Raw genomic sequence first — 21,864 nt, forward strand, 5'->3', positions numbered from 1 at the left:
CTTTTCTTTTCTGATATTGTAAGTGATGAGGAACAACAGGTCTCACGTAAGTCTCCATAAAATAGCATTTTTTTTACTTTTATGCTCAAGTTTTTCTACACATACATGAACAGAATTTGAATTTTTTTCAAGTCTTGATCCAAAAAATGTTAATAAATTAATTATTTATGATTTAGAGATACATTACAACCCATTAATAAGAGTGTTTGGGTTGCCAGGTTGTGAAACCTAAACATTTTTACTGCAGATTATCTGGACAAAAAAGTATTTATTCATATTTCAAAACATTTACAACTAGAGACGAAATTATTAAAATCTTTTATAGCAGGATGTGCTTTCAGATGTCGTCTCTAAAATCTTTAAATCAGGACGAATAAAATTATTTAGATGTTTATTTGAGAAACATTTACTAACATTTATGCATAGATCTTTACCAAATAGGATTATTGAACACCAATCGAAGGTATTTTCCACAACCTGGCAACCCAAAAATTGTAGTATTATATATTTGTTTATATTGTTATTATATTTATATTGTTTATTACCCATTAATAAACCACTGTCAGCTTCTACAGCCTTTATGAAGGATGCCTTATTATAAAGTTTCACCAAGATTTGATGTGATTTATTATAATTTACAGGTTGTTATTTATCTCACAGCAGCTGTTACACATCTGTACATACACAACTGTAATAAAGCATCATAAATACTATAGAGCAGTAGGTCTGTGACAAAATGTAACGGTGGCAATAATTCATATATATTTTGGATATATGCAGTGTTTGAAATTAGATTAACATGCTCAAATTTCCCTTTTATTTAGCATTTATGAGCAGTATATCAACACTTAATAGTTTTAAACTCACTGTAAAAGATGGATTTTTGATGTATTTCTATATGATTCATTAACGCTTGACAAATACAATCATTTTGCATTTGAAAAAATTTAAAAACCTTTAAAAAAAATCTGCCTTTTTATTCACATTTACAACTTTTATGTCATTAATATGTTAAATACTCAGCGACTCGGACCATTAAGAGTTAATTAAGTGTTAATTTGCTCCTTGTAGATGCTAAATAAATAATATGAGGCCGGTGTAAACAGACGATCACAACCCATTTCTACATGTTGTTGACAGTGTGACTCTTTTACCATCATGACATTGACAAACACTGATTAAATAATAATAATTATAATAAATAAATTTAAAAAAAGGGACTGAGGATACAGTAGGTGCTGGTGTCTCCTAGTTCACACCCGGCGCTCTCTAACCATTGTCTGTACTGTGGAATAAAACCGATTGGACGGTAACTCGACAAGACTTTGTGTGGTTTCTTTTAGTTTGATGGATGAAATTTAAAGGGATAGTTCAACATTTTGGCAAATTGGCCCATTGCCATATTCCCTATAGTCACAGCAGTAGATTCGTTACCTTTAATTGTCGGTGCAAGCTATTTTTAGAACGGCGGAGCAGAGCGGCGAGCTGCTCAGAGCTACGCTACGGAGGCTCATGGGATTTCTTCAAACTCATCAAATACACAATCCAACAACTCCAAAACGCTCTGGTGGACAAGTTGTGACCTGCACATTCACCACGCTATGAGATAATAACAGAACATTATGAGACAGAGTTGTTTTAGAGGGAAATACAGACACTGCTTGATGAAAAACTGCCGCTGAACACAACGCACATCAGCGGTTTTGCATGAATTTACCTCTAAAACAACTCTGTCTGGTAACGTTGTGTTATTATCTCATAGCGTGGTGAATGTGCAGGTCACAACTTGTCCACCAGAGCGTTTTGGAGTTGTTGGATTGTGTATTTGATGAGGGAAACCAAGAAATCCCATTAACATCCGTAGCGTAGCTCTGAGCAGCTCGCGGCTCTGCTCCGCCGACAATTAAAGGTAACGAACCTACTGCTATGACTATGAGATTAATATAGCAATGGGCCAATTTGCCAAAATGTTGAACTATCCCTTTAAGATTTTACATCAATAAATAAATAAATAAATAAATGAATAAATAAAAACAAGTGCGGCAACAAGAAGTAGCATTTCTTTATTATGGCAAATGAAAAAAAAAAAGAAAAAACACTGTTTCTTTTCTGTAAATGTCGTCTGGAATCAACTGCTTTTTGTCTGGGGTTATAGCGCCCTCGTCAGGTCAGCTGATGTAATGTAACGGTTATTTTTGTGCCTTAGGCTTTCGTTCCTCTCAGTCAGACCTATAGTACAACACACAAACACGCAGTGGCTCATCTTTAACACACAAACTCAGCATGCCCTGTTGGTTCATCGAAGAGGGATGGACGGACGGACGGATCCTCCAGATGTTGCACAAAATGGCAACAGCTGTTTATAAAATTGGGCCGTTGGCGAAGAAGATAAGCGATGATTGACTCTATAAAAATTCATTTAAAACAAATAATTTAATTATTCACCACCTTTTTTTGTTTTTGTTTTGTTTGAATGAAGCACTTGTGACGTAGCGCACACACGCACACACACACACACACACACACACACACACACACACACACACACATACACACACACACACACACACATACGGAGAAAGCTGGTAAATACACTTCACAGGAGGATGGAGAGCATCGACCGTCTGCTCTTTGGCTTTACAGGTGGACGGATGGAGGATGGGAAGAAGCAAGAAGAAGAGGAGGAGTAAGAGGAGGAAGAGGGAGAACACACATACAGGAGAGAGGAAGTCGTAAAAGCAGAGCGGAGCCGTCACCTCTCTGGTCTCAGGTCAGTTTCTGTATCTGTCATGTCTCTATAGAGCGCGAGGCCTCTTGGGGGTGATTTGTTTGCTCGCCTGCTCCTCCTCCTGCAGAGTGCAGCGGAACGACTTCACTTTATCTGAAAGACAAGAAAACATCACAGAGGAGAGACTGGTTAGGGTCTGACAAGAGGTTTACACACATGAAACAACAACACACAGCAAAGCTTTAACTCTTTATCAGACAGAAACTGTGCAGGAATTTACTGATGATCACTGTCAACTTTTTTATTATGGTGTTAAAATGTTTAAAAAGTAATAAAATCCGTTCACTAAGTGTATGTATGGTGTATGTATGTATTGCATGGACAAGGTAGCTGTTACGACGCCACTTGCCCAAGACAAATTTCCCCTTGCCGGACAAATAAAGTTCATTTGATTTAATTTTGTATACACATTTAAACATTAAATAATAACATATCGTACAACACAATCTATATATAATTAACTGTAAAAAAATGTTGTGAATATAAATTCTCAATGTCAAAATGAATGTGTTCATTTTTGCGATTAAGGTTAAAGACAAAATATCACAGAATAAGAAATTATTACTATTTAGAATGATAATTTTAATGTTTTTTCCTTTTTAAAAAAATTGAACTGACACACGGTTGCCCATAAAGTTTGAATATCTATCTATCTATCTATCTATCTATCTATCTATCTATCTATCTATCTATCTATCTATCTATCTATCTATCTATCTATCTATCTATCTATCTATCTATCTATCTATCTATCTATCTATCTATCTATCTGTGATTTATTCTTGATAAAGTGTAGATATTTTCTCCAAAATGTATTGATCAATCTCTTCCAAACATATCACAGTGTGAAAATGAACCCACAATTAACCTTTATAGGAATAAAAAGAGAATTGTGTCTAAAAAATAAAATTATTACAACTTAATGGGCAACAGTGTATAAGCCTGAGTTTTCTTATAATTAACTGTTAGTGTTTATAGGACAGAGTTATGATCTTTTATGGTTCAGAGGAAATCCACAGCATTTGAAATTAAATATGCACTGTTGCCCATAACGTTTTCACACACATGTCCTCTTTTTATTCCTATTTTATACACAGCAGTGATCACATACTGAGTCCCAGATACTGGTTTTGAGAAAATATCCACACTATCTATCAAGAATTAATCACATTGTCACAATCATTTCATAAGAAGAGGTCAGTGTTGCGTCTGTTACCTCTCAGCTCGGTGAGGATGTCGATCTTCTGGTCCAGGATCTGCTCCAGTTGAGTTGCATAGGACTCGACGTCGTAGTCGACCTCCTCCGTCATCTCCAGGAGAACCTTCTCGTCCTCCAGCCAGCGGATCGACTCCTGCAACAGACACACACACAGACACACACACAAACGTTACAACTCTGTCGTCCTGTTGAAGATGATTCGGTTCTGGTTCGTTGGTGTGGTCCTGCACCTGGAACACGACCCGGTGATCCTCCAGCACCGTCTCCTCCATCTCCACCAGCTGAGACACGGCTTCATGGAAGGTGAAGAGCTGCGGGGAAACTTCCTCCTCCTGAAACAGACCAGCACCGACCCGTCAGACCCAGACCGGGACTCTTTATGCTCCTTTTTATCACATAATTCTCACATTTTAGGGGCTGGAAGCCAAACAAAGAGCCTTCAGAAAGTGTTATTTCCACAATCTGTAGCACTAAAAACTCTACAAGATCCTGCTGAGGTGAAAATTTGCGACTTTTACTGTAATTTAACTTTTTAAAAACCTCCAGTTTAAAGGGATAGTTCAACATTTTGGCAAATTGGCCCATTGCCATAATCCCTATAGTCATAGCAGTAGGTTCGTTACCTTTAATTGTCGGTGCAAGCTATTTTTAGAACGGAGGAGCAGAGTCGTGAGCTGCTCAGAGCTACGCTACGGAGGCTAATGGGATTTCTTGGTTTCCCTCATCAAACTCATCAAATACACAATCCAACAACTCCAAAACGCTCTGGTGGACAAGTTGTAACCTGCACATTCACCACGCTATGATAAAATAACAGAACGTTATGAGACAGAGTTGTTTTAGAGGGAAATTCATGCAGAACCGCTGATGCATGTTCCCTTCAGGGGCAGTTTTTCATCAAGCAGTCTCCACTTCTTTTTTTTGCCAAAATGTTGAACTATCCCTTTAATGATCAAGCGTGAAATTGATGTAAAATCACAAGCTTAATTTATTTATGACATCATTACATCATATTTACTTCTTTGTAAACTTCCTGCTGTAACTAATGATTACTGACGGAGATATAACGTGACTGTGTGTGTCTGTGTGTGTGTGTGTGCGTGTGCGTGAGTGTGTGTGTGTCTGTGTGTGTTTGTCTGTGAGTGTGTGCGTGTGCGTGTGTGCGCGTCAGCCTCACGTTCTGTTCACACAGCAGCTTGAGGTCGTCTCTCTGCGGCGAGCTGCCGACGCCCCACTGAGCCTCCAGAACCTCCAGCTGGGTCACGTGACCCTGACGAGCGTCCAGCACCGAGGACGGATCCACGGACAGTTCCTTCACCCTGAGGACGAGAAGCAGGGGCTGATGGGTAATTTACAACACACACAATAACTAAGCAACTAAGTAACTAAGTAAATAACTGATCAATTAAGTAACTGATGAAATAACTAAGTAACTAAGTAACTACATGACTGATTCACGGAGTAAATAACTACGTAACTAACATAGTAACTAAGTATCTAACTGACTGACTGTGTAAGTAACTAACAAAGTAAGTAACTAACTGACTGACAGTAACTACATAACTGACCAAGTAACTGACTAACTAATAAAGCAAGTGACAAAGTAACCAGCAATTTAAATAACTAAGTAATCAAGTAACTAAACGACTAACTGGGTAACTAAGTAACTAATTGACAAACTTAGTGACAAAGTAAGTAACTAACAAATTAAATAACTTGTAACGAAGTTACTTAAAGGACAATTCCAGGCAAATTCAACTGGGGGTGTATTTTCCTATCATTTTAGGTCTAAAAGAATGAATCTGAAGATTTTCAGTTTAATCGCTCCTGTTTTGCGGTAGTTGCGTCTGTCCCTGCATCGCCACGGCAGCAATGAATGGGAGTGGATGTAAGTTCCGCTGTTTAGGCTGTTTCCAGCCCTCAAAGCCACAATTTTTTTCCACAGACAGCGTCAGATGGCGACTCAAACATGCACCGAGAAGTTTATTTACTTCAAGCAAGCCGACATGTTTGTAAAACTAGATCTAATTCAAAGTCTCGCGCGAGACCCAGTTGCCGTGCTCGGTGTGTTCACATGCAGTCGGAAGCTTCCGTTTGTGTCATAAACACAGGAATATCAACTCTTGACTTGCTTGAAATAAATAAACGTCTTGGTGCATGTTTGAGTAGCCACCTGACGCTGTCTGTGGAAAAAAATGTACACTTGAAGCAAGTAAAGAGTTGATATTCCTGTGTTTATGACACAAGCGGTAGCTCCTACTGCTCCTGAACACACCAGCACTGCAACTTCGGTCTCGCGCGAGACTCCGGGAGACTTTGAATTAGATCTAGTTTTACAAACATGTCGGCTTGCTTGAAGTAAATAAACTTCTCGGTACATGTTTGAGTCGCCATCTGACGCTGTCTGTGGAAATAAATTGTGGCTTTGAGGGCTGGAAACAGCCTAAACAGCGGAACTTACATCCACTCCCATTCATTGCTGCCGTGGCGATGCGGGGACAGATGCAACTACCGCAAAACAGGAGCAATTAAACTGAAAATCTTCAGATTCATTCTTTTAGACCTACAGTAAGATGATAGGAACATACAGCCCCGAGTTGAATTTGCCCGGAATTGTCCTTTAATCACTAACTGAGTAACTGACTGGATAACTAACTAAGTGACAAACTAAATAAATCACTCTCTAAGTAACTAATTGTCTCACTTAGTAACTAACACACACACACACACACACACACACACACACACACACACACACACACACACACACACACACACACACACACACACACACACACACAGGTGTGGACGTCAGTGAGGTGATGAGGATGATGAAGGTTACAAACCTCATGCAGGAGGAAAATGAAGCCTGAAAAAAAATAATAAAAGATTCAACTTCAACAAACGACAAATGAACGAAGGAGAAAAAAAAACAACTGATGCAAAACAAACAAACAGAAGTGGGTCAAGGAGCAGGGGATTATGGGTAATGTAGTTGATCTGAGAGGAAGTGGACGTGGAGATCGTACTCGTAGGTCGGAGAGAGTTCAGAGCGACCGCCGCCGCCGCCTCCTCCGCTCTGAGTGAAGGGGATGTCGGAGGGACTGATGCCAAACTCCTTCACCCTGCGCACACACACACACACACACACACACACACACACACACACACACACACACACACACACACACACATGAAGAAGAAGAAGAAGAAGAGGAGGCAGCAGCAGGAAAAACAGCAGAAATAAAAACGTGTGTGTGTGTGTTTTCACCTGTTGGCGTATCGGAGTGTGTTCAGGGTGTTTTCACACGATGCCATCCCAGGAGAGATGGTGGCGATCTGAGCGGTAAAACATGACATCATCACATCAGTCCAGATGATGTTAAAGGGGTAGTTCAACATTTTGGCAAATTGGCCCATTGCCATAATCCCTATAGTCATAGCAGTAGGTTTGTTACCTTTAATTGTCGGTGCAAGCTATTTTTAGAACGGCGGAGCAGAGCCACGAGTTGCTCAGAGCTACGCTACGGAGGCTCATGGGATTTCTTGGTTTCCCTCATCAAACTCATCAAATACACAATCCAACAACTCCAAAACGCTCTGGTGGACAAGTTGTGACCTGCACATTCACCACGCTATGAGATAATAACAGAACGTTACCAGACAGAGTTGTTTCAGAGGGAAATTCATGCAAAACCGCTGATACGTGTTCCTGTCGGGGGCAGTTTTCCATCAAGCAGCCTCTGCATTTACCTCTAAAACAACTCTGTCTGGTAACGTTGTGTTATTATCTCATAGCGTGGTGAATGTGCAGGTCACAACTTGTCCACCAGAGCGTTTTGGAGTTGTTGGATTGTGTATTTGATGAGTTTGATGAGGGAAACCAAGAAATCCCATGAGCCTCCGTAGCGTAGCTCTGAGCAGCTCGCGGCTCTGCTCCGCCGTTCTAAAAAATAGCTTGCACCAACAATTAAAGGTAACGAACCTACGTACTGCTATGACTATAGGGATTATGGCAATGGGCCAATTTGACAAAATGTTGAACTATCCCTTTAACAGATGTTTACAGAGTGTGGTTGTTGTTTTCTCACCATGCAGGTTCTGGAGTTTTCTCCGATGAAGGAGTCTCTCAGCACCTGAGTCAGTTTACTGGCTCTGAACGGAGTGTGAGGTTTGTTTCTGCCCAGAGCTCGAATGCACTCCTGGAGAGAGAGAGAGAGAGACAAGGTTATGATGTAATACGACACATCAGATGGCTCCGTCCACCCTGAGCCCAGCTCTGTTTCGGGCTTCTTCCTCTTAAAGGGATACTTCACCCAAAATCGATAATTCACCAATCATCTACTCACCGTCATGCCAAGGAAGGGTTTGGAGAACTTTCAGAGTCATCAAAACGCTTTAGGAGTCCCAGGGGGGGTCCGGCTGGCAACGGGTTTTCATATAATGGCGACGGATAGAGTTCACTTTTGAATCGTCCAAAACACAGAGTATGAAACATCCAAATACCTCCATACTGCTCGTCTGTACTGACCCAAGTGTCCTGAAGCCGCCACATGGAAAAGTTGTTCAGAAAAAATTAATGTGATCTCTGTTTTTAGCCTTGTTGTAGTAGTAGCTCCCAGTGGCTGTTGATGTTTGTGCACATGTGCCAGATGTTCGTTGGTTGTTGTAAACCATTGGATGTATGATGTAAACACGGAAGAACATCTCACTAGGAGCTACTAGGCTAAAAACAGAGATCAAGTAAGTTTTTTCCCCAACAACTTTTTCATGTGGTGGCTTCAGGACACTTGGGTCAGTACAGACGAGCAGTATGGAGGTATCTGGATGTTTCATAGTGTGTGTTTTGGACGATTCAAAAGTGAACTCTATCCGCCGCCATTACATGGAAACCCGTTGCCTGTCGGACCCCCCCTGGAACTTTTGATGACTCTGAAAGTTCTCCAAACCCTTCCTTGGCATGACGGTGAGTAGATGATTGGTGAATTATCCATTTTAGGTGAAGTGTCCCTTTAATGTGTAAAGAGCCTTGAGATTTTTCATATTATGAATTGGTGCTGTACAAATTAATTTAATTACATTTTCTAATCACAGGGCGTCTGCAGGTTTCAACAAGTCATAAGACTTTTTTTTTAAGACTGAACCTGAACATCCTGACACATCCTGCTTGCTTTCGTTGTTACAGCCTAATCAAAACATTTCTTAAAATAAAATAAAGACTGAACTTTGTTACTTTATAAACATAATGTTACTCACTTTTTATTTAAAACCTGTCAAAACTGTATTTGAGACTAAAAATAGACTTTTTTAATGTAGATTTTGGGGGATTACAGACTTTTTAAGACCCTGCATCTCTTCATTTTCCGTCCTGGTGCATGTTCCTGATGTTTCTTGCACAAAAATCTATTTTTACACCAAAGATTTAAGTTTTTTTTAAATTAAATTCTATATTTAATCTAATTTCTACAGAATTCAAGGTTCCTTTTTATAACTCTGTTTAATAAACCAACAGGACGTTGATGCTCCGACCTTCAGTGCCAGCAGACTCTTGTTGATCTCGGCTCCTTCGAGGCGAGTCTGCCGGTCGGCGCTGGACGTGTCGGCCCCTCGCTCGTTCCCGGCCAGGTCGATGAGCGAGAACTTCCCGTGCATCTTCCCGCGGCGGCGCAGGATGATCTGGAAGACGGCGTGGCTGCGGGAGGAGTGGGCGTTGGCCGAGGTCTGTCCCGACGTCCTGCAGCTGTTCCCCACCTCGATGAGCTTGAGGACGTCCTCGGTGCATTTCACCTCGCGCTCCTGCAGCCCGACCACCTGCACCTGCTGCTTCCCGTCCTCCAGCACCCGCAGCTTCGCCTTACGGTTCAGGAGGTCAAACACCTGGAGGGGGGGGAGGGGCACAAGGTCACATATTGATCCAACTCACACGTTTTTAATCAGAAAATGTAATAAATAAAAAGTAGTGTTGTGCATCTTCACTGGCCTCACGATTCAATTCGATTACGATTCATCAGTCTACGATTTGACTCATTTATACGATACATCACATCCTCGGTTTTCTATGTTGCCACATGTGGCTTTTTCCTTATTTAAGATAAATAGTCAGATAAATCAGGGCTGTACAGTGTGAGCATTTCACTCGCATATGCGCCTAAAAATAGATTGTCCGAGTAGAAAAAATAAAAAGGGAGCACACGTGCGAGCACGGATTGAAACCCTTTCATTCGCATTTTGTTCCTAAAATAAATCCATATAAAGTGGATCAAACGAGAGTAAAATTTCCGTGCATCTGTATACAAATCGACAAGTCATAGCCCACAACTTCTTTTTTTTTTCACATCAGCAACCTGCAAAACACAGAACTCTTGTGATGACGCGTGATGACATCTCAGTCGCACAATCTGCACTTTTTTTTATTATTAGGAAACTCAGAATTGAAAAGCGTTGCGGGAAAGTTGATCGATGTTAAGTGTCTGGTGAGAATTGTGTTTAATTAACTGTGTTTAATTGACTGTCTTGCATTGTAGCGGAATCTCTATTTAAACGTGTGCGCAGCGCACTGATCACACAAGGGAGAGAGGAGGTGAAAAGAGACAACAACACTGTTACGTACCTGTTGTATACTGGCCTCAGCCCTGTACGATCGCTAAAACGCAGACGACCAACCTGAGGAGTTTTAGCCTATAACTTCGTGAACGCAGCTCAGACCGACCCGGTGCCTCAACACGGCGACCGAGCTTTGACAAATAGGCTACACCTGATCCGCGCCGGTAGCGTGTCCTCCCGTATTTTAGCTTTTTTTTTTTAGCTTAACATTGTGATTTAAAATAAAATAAATCACCATCTCTGTATGTGAACAACATTGATCAATAAACTTGAGTGAATTATTTGAATTTAAAAATTGATTGTGTGACATCTTGATGCATCTATGAAACGATTATTTAAAATATATTATATATATTTAAATAATCACAGTGGATTTACTGTAGGAAGTTCCCAAAAAAGAACCCCACAAACAGCACACTTAATGGCTGGATTGAAAACCTTCTCGAAAGGTTTTAAATGCCCCGAGCTCACCGTAGATCGCCCAAAGAGTAAACTTCTGATCACAATTTTCCCCATTAAATAAGTCCGTTGTGTGGTTTTAGAAATATTCTTTAGCAGTAGAAGAGTTAAATACAAACTGATTAAATTTAAAAACGACTGATCTCACCTTCCCGCTGTAAATCTCGAAGAAGGTGGCGAACACCTGCAGATCCAGCTTCTTGTAGTTCGGCTTCTTCAACATGAGGAAAACGTCTCTGGCTGCTCAGAGAGGAGAAGAAAACAGGAAAGAGTCACAGGTGAGAAGGAACGAGAGAGGAGATGGAGGTGAAGAAAGAGGAGGAGGAGGACACTGACCGGAGAGAGCGTAGATCCCTTTAGAACAATCCTGGTTCTTCCCCGAAAAGTCTCCGCCCATCGTCTGCAGAGGAGGAGGAGCCAAGAGTCAGGAAGCAGGAAGTGAAGAAAATAAACTACGCTGACTGCTCTATTTACTGTGAAACTGGACCGTTTGGTATTATTATTAAGAATAAATAATAATAAAACTGATCAATATTGATTTAAATTTGAGCTTTATTTCCTAACCATGAATAAATCCAGTCATTATGAGATTTTGTTTATGGTTTTTTGAAGATTAAATCAGTTGTTTAAAACTATTGTCGACTCAGAATCTGTATATTTTTCAAGAAATATTACTTTTTTTTTTTTATATAAAACTTGGAAACATTTTATGAATCGCTTCAATAACATCAGATTACCTGACAGGAGACGACGTCAAAGTAAACACATATTATTATATTATATCTACTATATATCTACATATATACATGTTTCTCCTCTCCATGTTTCTCCTTTGTTTTTCTTCTGAAACAATAGATCATACCTTAAATGTTAACATAATAAATAAATAAGTTGATAACTTGTTTTCTAGGGTGAATAAGTTTGTTTTTGGTGGTTTATGTGGGCAGAAAAATTGATTATGATAAGAGAAAGCTGCTGTTTGTGACGTTTCCCTCTGGTTCTAATATTGATTTTTCTGTATCAACAACTCTTTTCAATGTGACTTCCTCTGTGTTAATTATTCCTCTTGTATATTTTCAATAAAGATAAAAAACTAAACTCACGTGTGTTTTCCCACTTCCTGTTTGTCCGTAAGCGAAGCACGTGGCCATCCCTCGCTCAAAGATCGTCTCCACCAGAGGCTGAGCTGTGAACCTGAGGGAGGAGCGACGTATTACAGGAGGAGGAGGAGGAGGAGGAGGAAGAAGAAGTAGAGGAGGGAGTGATGGAGGTAGAGAAGAAAGAAAAAGAAGAGGAGGAGGAAGAAGAAGTAGAGGGGGAAGAGAAGAAAGAAAAAGAGGAGGAGGAAGAGAATGAAGAAAAAGAAGAGAAGGAAGAAGAGGAAGAAAAGGAGAATGACGAAGACAAAGAGGAGGAGGAGAAGGAAAAAGAGGAGGGGAAGATTTTTTGATTTTTACAACCAATCACAGGACATTATCAGCTGTTCCTTCTACCCAACTACAGACTTAGAAGAGGAAAAGAGAAGGAAGAAGAAGAGGAGGAGGAAGAGAAGGACGATGAGGAGGAGGAAGAGAAGGAAGGAAAAGAAGAGGAAGAGGAGGAAGAAAAGGAGAAGGAAGAAGATGAAGATGAAGAGGAAGAGAAGGAAGAAAAAGAGGAGGAGGAAGAAGAGGGAGATGAGAAGCGGGAAGAAGAGGAGGAGGAAGAAGAAGAGGAGGATGAGGAAAAGGGAGAAGAAGAAGAGGAGGATGAGGAAGAGGAAGAGGAGGAAGAAAGGAGAATGAAGAAGAGGAAGAGGAGGAGAAAGAGGAGGAAGAAAGGAGAATGAAGAAGACGAAGAGGAGGATGAAGAGGAGGATGAGAACGATTAGGAGGAGGAAGAAGAAGAGGAAGAGGAAGAGGATGAGGAGGAGGAAGAGGAAGAGGAAGAAGAGGAAGAGGAAGAGGAGGAAGAAAAAGAGGAGGAGGAAGAGAAGGACAAAGAGAATGAAGAAAAAGAAGAGAAGGAAGAAGAGGAAGAGGAGGAAGAAAGGAGAATGAAGAAGAAGAAGAAGAGGAGGAGTGGGAAGAAGAGAAGGAAGAAGAAGAGGAAAAGAAGGAAGAAAAAGAAGAGAAGGAAGGAGAAGAGGAGGAAGAAAAGGAGAAGGAAGAAGATGAAGAGGAGGAGGAAGAAGAAGAGGAGCAGGAGGAAGAAAAGGAGAAGGAAGAGAAGGAAGAAGAGGAGGAGGAAGAGTAGGAAGAGAAGGGGAGAAAAAAAGGAAGAAGAGGAGGAGGATGAGGACGAGGAAGAAGCAGGAGAGGAAGACAAGGAGAAAGAAGAAGACTAAGAAGAAAAAGAAGAGAAGGAAGAAGAGGGAGAGGAGGAAGAAAGGAGAATGAAGAAGAAGAAGAAGAAGAGGAGGAGTGGGAAGAAGAGAAGGAAGAAGAAGAGGAAGAGAAGGAAGAAAAAGAAAAGAAGGAAGGAGAAGAGGAGGAAGAAAAGGAGAAGGAAGAAGATGAAGAGGAGGAGGAGGAGGAAGAAGAAGAGGAGCAGGAGGAAGAATAGGAGAAGGAAGAGAAGGACGAAGAGGAGGAGGAAGAGTAGGAAGAGAAGGGAAAAAAAAGGAAGAAGAGGAGGAGGATGAGGACGAGGAAGAAGCAGAAGAGGAAGACAAGGAGAAGGAAGAAGACTAAGAAGACGAGGAAGAGAAAGAAGAAGAGGGGGAAGAGGAAGAGGAGGAAGAAAGGAGAATGAAGAAGACGAAGAGGAGGAGGAAGAAGAGGAAGAGGAGGAGGAAGAGGAAGAGTGGCCGTCACCTGTAGACCATCTCGTTGGTGGAGTTCTCGTCGAAGGCGTAGTCGAAGCGAAACGTCTGGTTCTCTAGGTAACGCGTCAGGTCGACCTTCTGCTTCGGCTCGTGCACCATGACGACGTCTTTACTGGGGATGGTGATGACGTCCAGGTCCTTGACCGACACCTCTACACACACACACACACACACACACACACACACACAGAGAAGGGTTGTGTTAGTGTGTGTGACAGCAGCTCTGAACACACACCTACACAGATATAAAACCGCTCTCTTACCTTTCTTATTGAGAGGACGAGCGCGAACACACACACATATCCTGTGCTCCTCGATCTGAGACGTCAATAGGTAAAAAAAACAAACAACTGTTAACAACTTTGTAAACAAATTCAAATTCAAAATACATTTATTTGACCTTTAACAGTGTTAAAGGCTGCATGGTTAAAATGTTTTAGTAGTTCAAAGGGATAGTTCAACATTTTGGCAAATTGGCCCATTGTCATAATCCCTGTAGTCATAGCAGTAGGTTCGTTACCTTTAATTGTCGGTGCAAGATATTTTTAGAACAGCGGAGCAGAGCCGCAAGCTGCTCAGAGCTACGCTACGGAGGCTCATGGGATTTCTTGGTTTCCCTCATCAAACTCAATCCAACAACTCCAAAACGCTCTGGTGGACAAGTTGTGACCTGCACATTCACCACGCTATGAGATAATAACAGAATGTTACCAGACAGAGTTGTTTTCAGGGGAAATGCAGAGACTGCACATCAGCGGTTTTGCATGAATTTCCCTCTAAAACAACTCTGTCTGGTAACGTTCTGTTATTATATTATCATAGCGTGGTGAATGTGCAGGTCACAACTTGTCCACCAGAGCGTTTTGGAGTTGTTGGATTGTGTATTTGATGAGTTTGATAAAGGGAAACCAAGAAAATCCCATGAGCCTCCGTAGCGTAGCTCTGAGCAGCTTGCGGCTCTGCTCCGCCGTTCTAAAAATAGCTTGCACCGACAATTAAAGGTAACGAACCTACTGCTATGACTATAGGGATTATGGCAATGGGCCAATTTGCCAAAATGTTGAACTATCCCTTTAAGAAAAAGAGCAAAGTTATGGTTAATAATGCTGTACGATGGAGCAGACTCACCAGGTCGTTGGTGGTCAGAGGCCTGTAGTCCAGACTGGCTCTGAAGTCTCTGATCATACACATGATCTCGTAGTTTGGTAGATGGACGTCCACTTCCTGCAGCGGGACAGAAAGAAAACAGAGATGGCCGTCAGTCGGTGCACGTGAGATATTTTACATCAAAGCTGTTAATTTCTGTGAACAATTACAATTATTTCCCCCCTGGCACAGAAAGTATAAGTGAAATGTGTATTATCTGTTGACGTGTCAAACCTGTGCTCTCTTCTCTCTCAGCTCCTGCTGCTGAAGTCGTCTCTTCTCTCTTTTCTCCTGCAGCTTCTCCACCTCCTTCACACAGTTGGATTTCCTGCGCGCTGGAGGAGGAGCAGCAGATTTATTAAACTGTATCATCACAGCGAGGACTCGTTTCTACCGTTTCTACTGATTCAACCGGCAAATTACAGTTTTAAAAACACATCACATGTATTTATAAATCATCATTTTGTAAGAAGAGCTCAGTGATTTCCTGAAACAGCAGGACACTGTAATGCATTTGTTGGGAACTATTTTCAGAGGCGGATTGATACACACTTAGTGCTCTAGCAGGACAGAGTCTGTATCCAGTGACAACGACATTGACTGAACGGTGGTGGAAAGTAATGAAGTACTTCATTTATTCAGTGTTTTCACTCTGAGCTGCTCGAGGTCTCTTCACTCCATCAGCTCAAGACTCCTCTTACTTTAAATTAAAAGGCTCCAACATGAACAACAACAACATGCGTCTATAAGAAACAGATCAATAATTCATAACAACACTGACAGGATCCACTCTGCATGATGAAGATCTATCTGTCTATTTAAATACATTACTGACACTTTTATATTTTACAGTCGGACTCGTACATCACTCTGATCTTCTGTAGCATTTATTAACAAGCTTAACATTTGAAGTCTCTTTGGTTTTTAAAGGTTGTTTTACTGTTAACATAGAATTCCAATTTTTATTATCATTATTCTTAAAACCCCCGGAGGGCAATTTGGTTTGCAGCAAAAGTTCAGAGTCAGACACAGTAAGATCTCACATAGCACACACAATAATACAAATAAATACATAGTCATCACAAATTACAGTACTGTACATCGTTCCCAACAGGTTCGCCTACAGCCTAAAAATGGCAGACGGGACAAAGGATTTTGCCCTCTGAGTGGCTCTGGTTTGATAAACATTATCAAGGTCATTCAGGCTAGTGCCAATTGTTTTTTGGCAGAATTTGACCACATTCTTCATCTTATTCTTATTTGATATGCTGAGGTTCCCAAACCAACAAATCATTGCAAAAGTTAAAATAGACTCAATAAAAGATGAAGTAAAACAGTTTAAGAAACTTCTTGTCGACATTAAAAGACCTCAATTTCCTCAAATAAAACAACCTCTGATTTACTTTCCTGCAGAGTTGGTCTCAAAAGACAGTTTATCGTCCAGGATGGTGCCTAAATACTTATAATGATTGACTATGTCCTAGGTGCTAGATAAAATAAGTTTATTATAACTATTTTTCTGAAGCTCTCTTAAATAAATGACCCAATGACCTGCTGCTGTTACAACACACTTTAAAGGTACATTGTGTAGGAATTACTCCCATCTAGCGTTGCGGTTGTATATCTCAAGCAACTCAATCGTATTTTTCATGCTGCATTCACGTGAAATTGGGCAGACGGCAGACGGACAACAGCTGCTGCACGTAACGGCATAAACAAGCCTCTATGTAAACAAGTGGTCCGTCAGCACGAGGCAAAACAATACACGTGACAATATGTTGTCATGGTGATGTCGTATTGTTTACCTGACCCACGTTTTACCGGCTTTCTCTCGACTTCTGTGACTAAAATGACATCTGGTTTGTTAGCGACGGCCGTCTGCCCGACTGCAGGTGAATGCAGCGTCAGTGTAACGCTCCATTCCTCCTCACTGCGTTACCGCGGTGACTTTTCACAGACGCCACCTCGACCTGAGCCGACAGCTCCGGTGTCTCAGCTGAGTTTCCGTGGTTTCCTACCGTCACGCTGCCACTGAACGTAAAAACATGGAGACACCACATGGCAGCCAGCACCGAGCTTACCCGCTCCATGTAGATATGAATGATTAATGAAAAACATACTTTTGAACCAAATAATCGATTTACCTGAATAGATAACAGGAGAAGTTACACAATGTCCCTTTAAATAAAGACTCCCTGACAACAACAGGAAACGTTAGAAATCTGCTTTTAAATCATGAGTTTAGTTGTTTTTATTTATGGTTATTTTATTGTGAAAGGGCCTCTGGAGCTTCCTCTGCTGCAGGCTTTTTTAAAGTTGTTTTTGGTCTTAGACACACACACACACACACACACACACACACACACACACACACACACACACACACACACACACACACACACACACACATCGACTGAACCCGGAGCTGGAGCAGAGAAAGAGCCTTTGAGGCCGTCACACACTCACAGCTGTGTGAGGGTATGACATCACACACACACACACACACCCTACACCACAGAACAACAACAACACAGAACTGAAGGGTGTGTGTGGATGTGAACCTCGTGGTTAAAGTGTGTGTGTGTGTGTGTGTGTGTGTGTGTGTGTGTGTGTTACCGTTCTGCTGCTGCTGCTGGATCTGGGCCTGGGTCAGCGCCGGCTGGGGAGCGATGGCGGGCGGCGGAGCCTCCAACGACTGGCTGTGCTGACTGGGCCGGGCCCGGGTGGTTCCCACCGCCGCCGCTGAGGAGCACAGAGTCGTTAGTGTCGCACTAATTACAACCAGAGTGAAGACACACACACACACACACAGTGGGAAGTGTTTCTGCTTCACATATAAAATCTGTTAGAACGGAGAAAATCTGCTTTTTAACCCTGAGTGTTGTTGTTTTTGTTGCTTGATTTGCTTCTATTTTTTGATTCTTTTATTGTGAAAGAGCCTCTAATGCTTCCTGTGCTGCTGTTGTTTTTGGTCTCGGATCCACAGACACAGTGAGATCTGCAGATTGTTGAGACAAGAAAAGCTTCATAATGTATACCGTATATACGTTACGTATATATTTCACTATCATGTCACAACAGCAGCTGCTCACACAGGACTTAGAGGTTTTATGTTGATTTTTTGAGTCCAAAAAATAAAAAACAGTTTTTACATCACTGTCATTTATATATTCATATTCAGGTTCCATTCCCATATAAAAAGTGTGCATTATGTTTATCGTCTATGTTTTTATCCTTCTCTCCTGAAATAAATGTTTTACTATCTTATACTTTTATTGTTGTGCTCTCATTTCTTTCAGCACATATTTACATATTCATTCCCTTTATCTCATCTTCTTGAGCTGCTTCTACATGTAAATTGTTCCAGTGAGGGTTGAATAAAATCATTTCCTATTTTTTTCTGACGTTAATATAATAAAATGTTGATGTTGTGGGTCAGTTGTTGTTGTTGTCAAACGCACCTCGATTCTCCCGTGGAGGGTTCTCAGCTTTGGGTATTGCTGTCCGTCTGGTCTGAAAACAACAAGAGAAAAGAAAGGAGGTAAATCTATACATCTATAAAAATCATTAACATTAGATTTACACTATGACTGTGAGACATATATTTTTTAAAAAACACAGATTTTTCTGGGAAAATTATTAGCTGATGACTTGATAAATATATACAGCCAGAAACCTTCACCTTTCAAAATAAAAGCCCCAAAGATCCCAAAGCTACTTATGAAAAGAACATGGAGGAGCAGACCTTGGGGACTTTGCTGGTTTTGGCGACGTTGGAGGGAGGAAGAGGAGCCTCAGGACTCTGTGGTATCTCCTCATCTGGAGCAACATCTGGATTCAGAGCGAAGACGCTCTCCAGGTCGATCTGGGAAAAAAAAAAAAAAACTCAGATGAAGATGTTGTTTGGTTTTCTTGTTTTATTTTGACCTCTCGCCAGTTTTAAGTGAATGTATTTTTTTATGTAGTTGTCCTTAGATTTGATTTCTTTACTTTTTATCTTTACTGTTGTAGTTTTGTGCTGGGACCTGAGTACAAATTTCGTTCTGTCATGTACAACTTGAAGTTGAATGACAATAAATGAAACCTTGTGACCTTGTTGTTAGTATTTTTGGACAGGAAGTGCAGCTGTACCTCTTTCCCTTTGGTGTCTCCGTTCTCGATCCATTCCACCGTCACACTGTCGTTGTCCTCGTGCAGCGATGTGACCATGGCCTGGTGGATCCGTCCTGCAGCGCACAGACACAGTGACAACGTAAAGGGATCCTATAGGTCAGGATATATTATATATGGTGCATAACAATGTGACTGTGTGTGTATATGAGTGTGTGAATCACATGTAATGAACCATGCACCAACTATCTGACAGTGGATCAGTGAGTATTCGTGCATGCCTCATGGAGCAATCAGAGTTTAAACAGTAAAGTAAGAAGCTGCTGGGTGTGGCTGCTGCTGCTGCTGATGGATGATGGATGATGATAACACCTCTTACTTCATTATCTGTCTCATCACCTCAGCAGCTGAACGCTTCAAAGCAGCAGCTCGGTTAATTAGTAACAATAATATTAATGATTATTATCATTATTATTATTATTATTAATTTTAATCTGCATATGGAAGAAAATGAGCTATAAAAAGAGGCTGTTTTCTGTGGCATTGAGCTGAGATGCAGTGAGAGGGGAGAGGCCCCATCCCTCCATCCCTCCATCCAGCCTCCAGGCCACTGCTCGGTGATGCAGTGCCGGCTGCCTCGCATCCTCCTCGGGGTTAGCTGAGGAGACACAGGGTGCAGAGCGCTGGAGGCCAGGTGACATCTTTTTTTTTTTTTTCCTATTCTTAATTTAAACGGCAGGTGGATGGACTATGGACCCGCCCGGCTGACCGGTGTGAGTCGGTGTGACTGACAGGCGACAGCAGCAGCCGCCGCCGCGTGCCCGTCAATTCGAATTTTCAGCCGTTGACGTTCGAATTCTAATTTTTGAATTTTAACGGCTGAAGAAACATAAGAACCGAGCACCGAGCGACGGCCGGCGGTCGACGGAGCAGCCTCAGCCGGCGAGCGAGCAGCGACTCCCCGCTGCGGTCAGCGCCAGCTCCGCTCCCCCGGACCAGCCGTGGTGAGTGTGTGTGTGTGTGTCAGTGTGAGAACGTACCGTCGCTCCGCTTGATCTCCACGTAAATACCCACGAAGATCTTCCCGAAAATCCCCGCCATCGCTCCCGCTGCGTGGGGCGTGTGTGTGCGTGTGTGTATATATGCGTGTGTTGTGTTTGTGTGTGTGTGCGTGCGTGTGTATGTGGTGTTGGTGGTGCTGCTGCTGCAGAAACCGAGGTCACTATCGGTCAGTCATAGAGGAGACAGGGAGCTGCTGCGCATGCGCGGGCGACGGCGGCGTCCTCAACGTGAGGAAGCGTCTGTGGTCTGATCTGTCGTTGATATAAATAAATATAGAGGCTACAGTCAAAAATATTACATTTTTAAATTTTTAATGTTGATTATTAAACTGTATATTTGTTAATGTTCATGTATGTGATTACTTTTCTAAAATTCAACAGAGTAACAACTGAAAAAAAATCTTTTTTTTTAGCAAAGATTTGTAGCACTGATCTAATCTTTCAATTTGTATGTAAATTGCATTTTTTGTTGTTGAATGAATTTAGGTATTATCTTTTTCTGACAACCATTGCTGTTTTGACATAGGGAAGGTATTTTCAAGTCTTTTTTGGCGTCCACTTCTCCTGCACAATGTTTAACTTGATTGTTTTATGTAGGCTAGCTATATGTACAAATAAACAACTAAACTAATAAAAAAAGAATGAATAATTAATTAATAAAATACTGATATTGTCATTATATAGGATTTTTTTTTCTTTTTTCATGATATAAAATGGAAGAAAGTCTGAGTTATTCCCTATGAATATTTGGTTGTAAACAAGATGGACATATTTTATCTTATATAGCCTAGTTCCCTGCTTTTTTAAACTTATTATATCACTCTGCTTTAATCACATTATTATTTATTCATATTCAGCTTCTGGGAGTAGCCTACTGTCCAGAACATACTAGAGTGCTCAAACACGGTTGAGACCAAAAGTCGTACATATTTTATATATGCATAAATATATTTATATCTCTAGATATCTATATCAATAGATACACACACGCACACACATCTAGACTGAATTCACACTATTGTTTCATTTACACTAATCAATTCTCATGTGTGTATAGTCTAATGAAAATTGTTGGTGCATCATACAAGCAAATGTGTCGCTGCTCATTATTAGTAATGATAATTAATGAATAACATTTTATATAATTACTTTTTATATATGAAAACTTTATATTGTAGTTGTGTACATATATTATATATAACAATTGACTAGTTCCATTTTATGTTACTTTATACTTCTTCTCAAAGAAGATCAAACCCTGACATCTGTCTGGACCACATCTGGCCAGTCAGAATTGAGACCGTAGTTGTTGAACATCTGTAATCGTCATGATGTCATACCTGCAGTCTACCTGCTATCAGCTGTTTCATTCTTCGCTCCTTCTCTCCTTCTCCATGAGTCCACTCGACCACAGGGAGGCAGCACAGAGCAGCGCACACACACAATGACACACTGACACACTGTTGGTTCAGATGCTTGTGCTGCTCAGACTGAAGACCTAGTTTGAGAAGAACAGGAGCTCACACACACACACACGTTTATCAAACTAACAGTTTATTAGTATTGAAGGTTACAGAGCATCAGATTTGTTTTTTCCTATCAAAACACTTTAAATATGAATCAGTGGTGGTGAACGACGGCCTGAAAACGTCTCAGCTGTACAATAAAATA

At 41.1% G+C, this 21,864-nt stretch overlaps 1 protein-coding gene across 3 annotated transcripts; it reads right to left on the reverse strand.

Annotated features, from left to right (window-relative positions):
• Positions 1 to 2,044: 2,044 nt before the first annotated feature.
• LOC146976970 (kinesin-like protein KIF2A) lies at positions 2,045 to 20,381 on the reverse strand. 3 transcript variants are annotated; one of them, XM_085792763.1, is made up of 20 exons: positions 20,173 to 20,381; positions 19,154 to 19,248; positions 18,768 to 18,887; positions 18,484 to 18,535; positions 17,639 to 17,764; positions 15,257 to 15,357; positions 15,005 to 15,100; positions 14,140 to 14,194; positions 13,866 to 14,028; positions 12,173 to 12,263; positions 11,406 to 11,469; positions 11,218 to 11,309; positions 9,537 to 9,884; positions 8,099 to 8,209; positions 7,279 to 7,346; positions 7,037 to 7,132; positions 5,185 to 5,326; positions 4,238 to 4,339; positions 4,005 to 4,140; positions 2,045 to 2,881 (listed from the first exon to the last, which is right to left on the reverse strand). In XM_085792763.1, exons 1-20 carry the CDS (start codon positions 20,231 to 20,233, stop codon positions 2,796 to 2,798), a joined length of 2,205 nt encoding a protein of 734 aa, XP_085648889.1. In that variant the 5' UTR covers positions 20,234 to 20,381; the 3' UTR covers positions 2,045 to 2,795. The 3 variants fall into 3 exon arrangements, with proteins under 3 accessions (XP_085648889.1, XP_085648887.1, XP_085648888.1); XM_085792761.1 differs by having other exon boundaries at positions 14,140 to 14,203; XM_085792762.1 differs by having other exon boundaries at positions 18,484 to 18,533; positions 18,763 to 18,887.
• Between the last annotated feature and the right edge of the window lie 1,483 nt (positions 20,382 to 21,864).

The sequence above is a fragment of the Trachurus japonicus genome, chromosome 12 (genome assembly GCF_045865225.1).
Source record: "Trachurus japonicus isolate A0001 chromosome 12, Traja_1.0".
Taxonomy (NCBI): Eukaryota; Metazoa; Chordata; class Actinopteri; order Carangiformes; family Carangidae; genus Trachurus; species Trachurus japonicus.

Excerpts from the sequence above, each read along its gene's own strand:
- LOC146976970 (XM_085792761.1), bottom strand. The coding sequence starts at position 20,233 with ATGGCGGGGATTTTCGGGAAGATCTTCGTGGGTATTTACGTGGAGATC. Across the intron at positions 18,536-18,767 it reads AAACCAGCAAAGTCCCCAAG|ACCAGACGGACAGCAATACC; the intron begins GTCTGCTCCTCC and ends TGTTGTTTTCAG. Across the intron at positions 8,210-9,536 it reads AGAGTCTGCTGGCACTGAAG|GAGTGCATTCGAGCTCTGGG; the intron begins GTCGGAGCATCA and ends CTCTCTCTCCAG.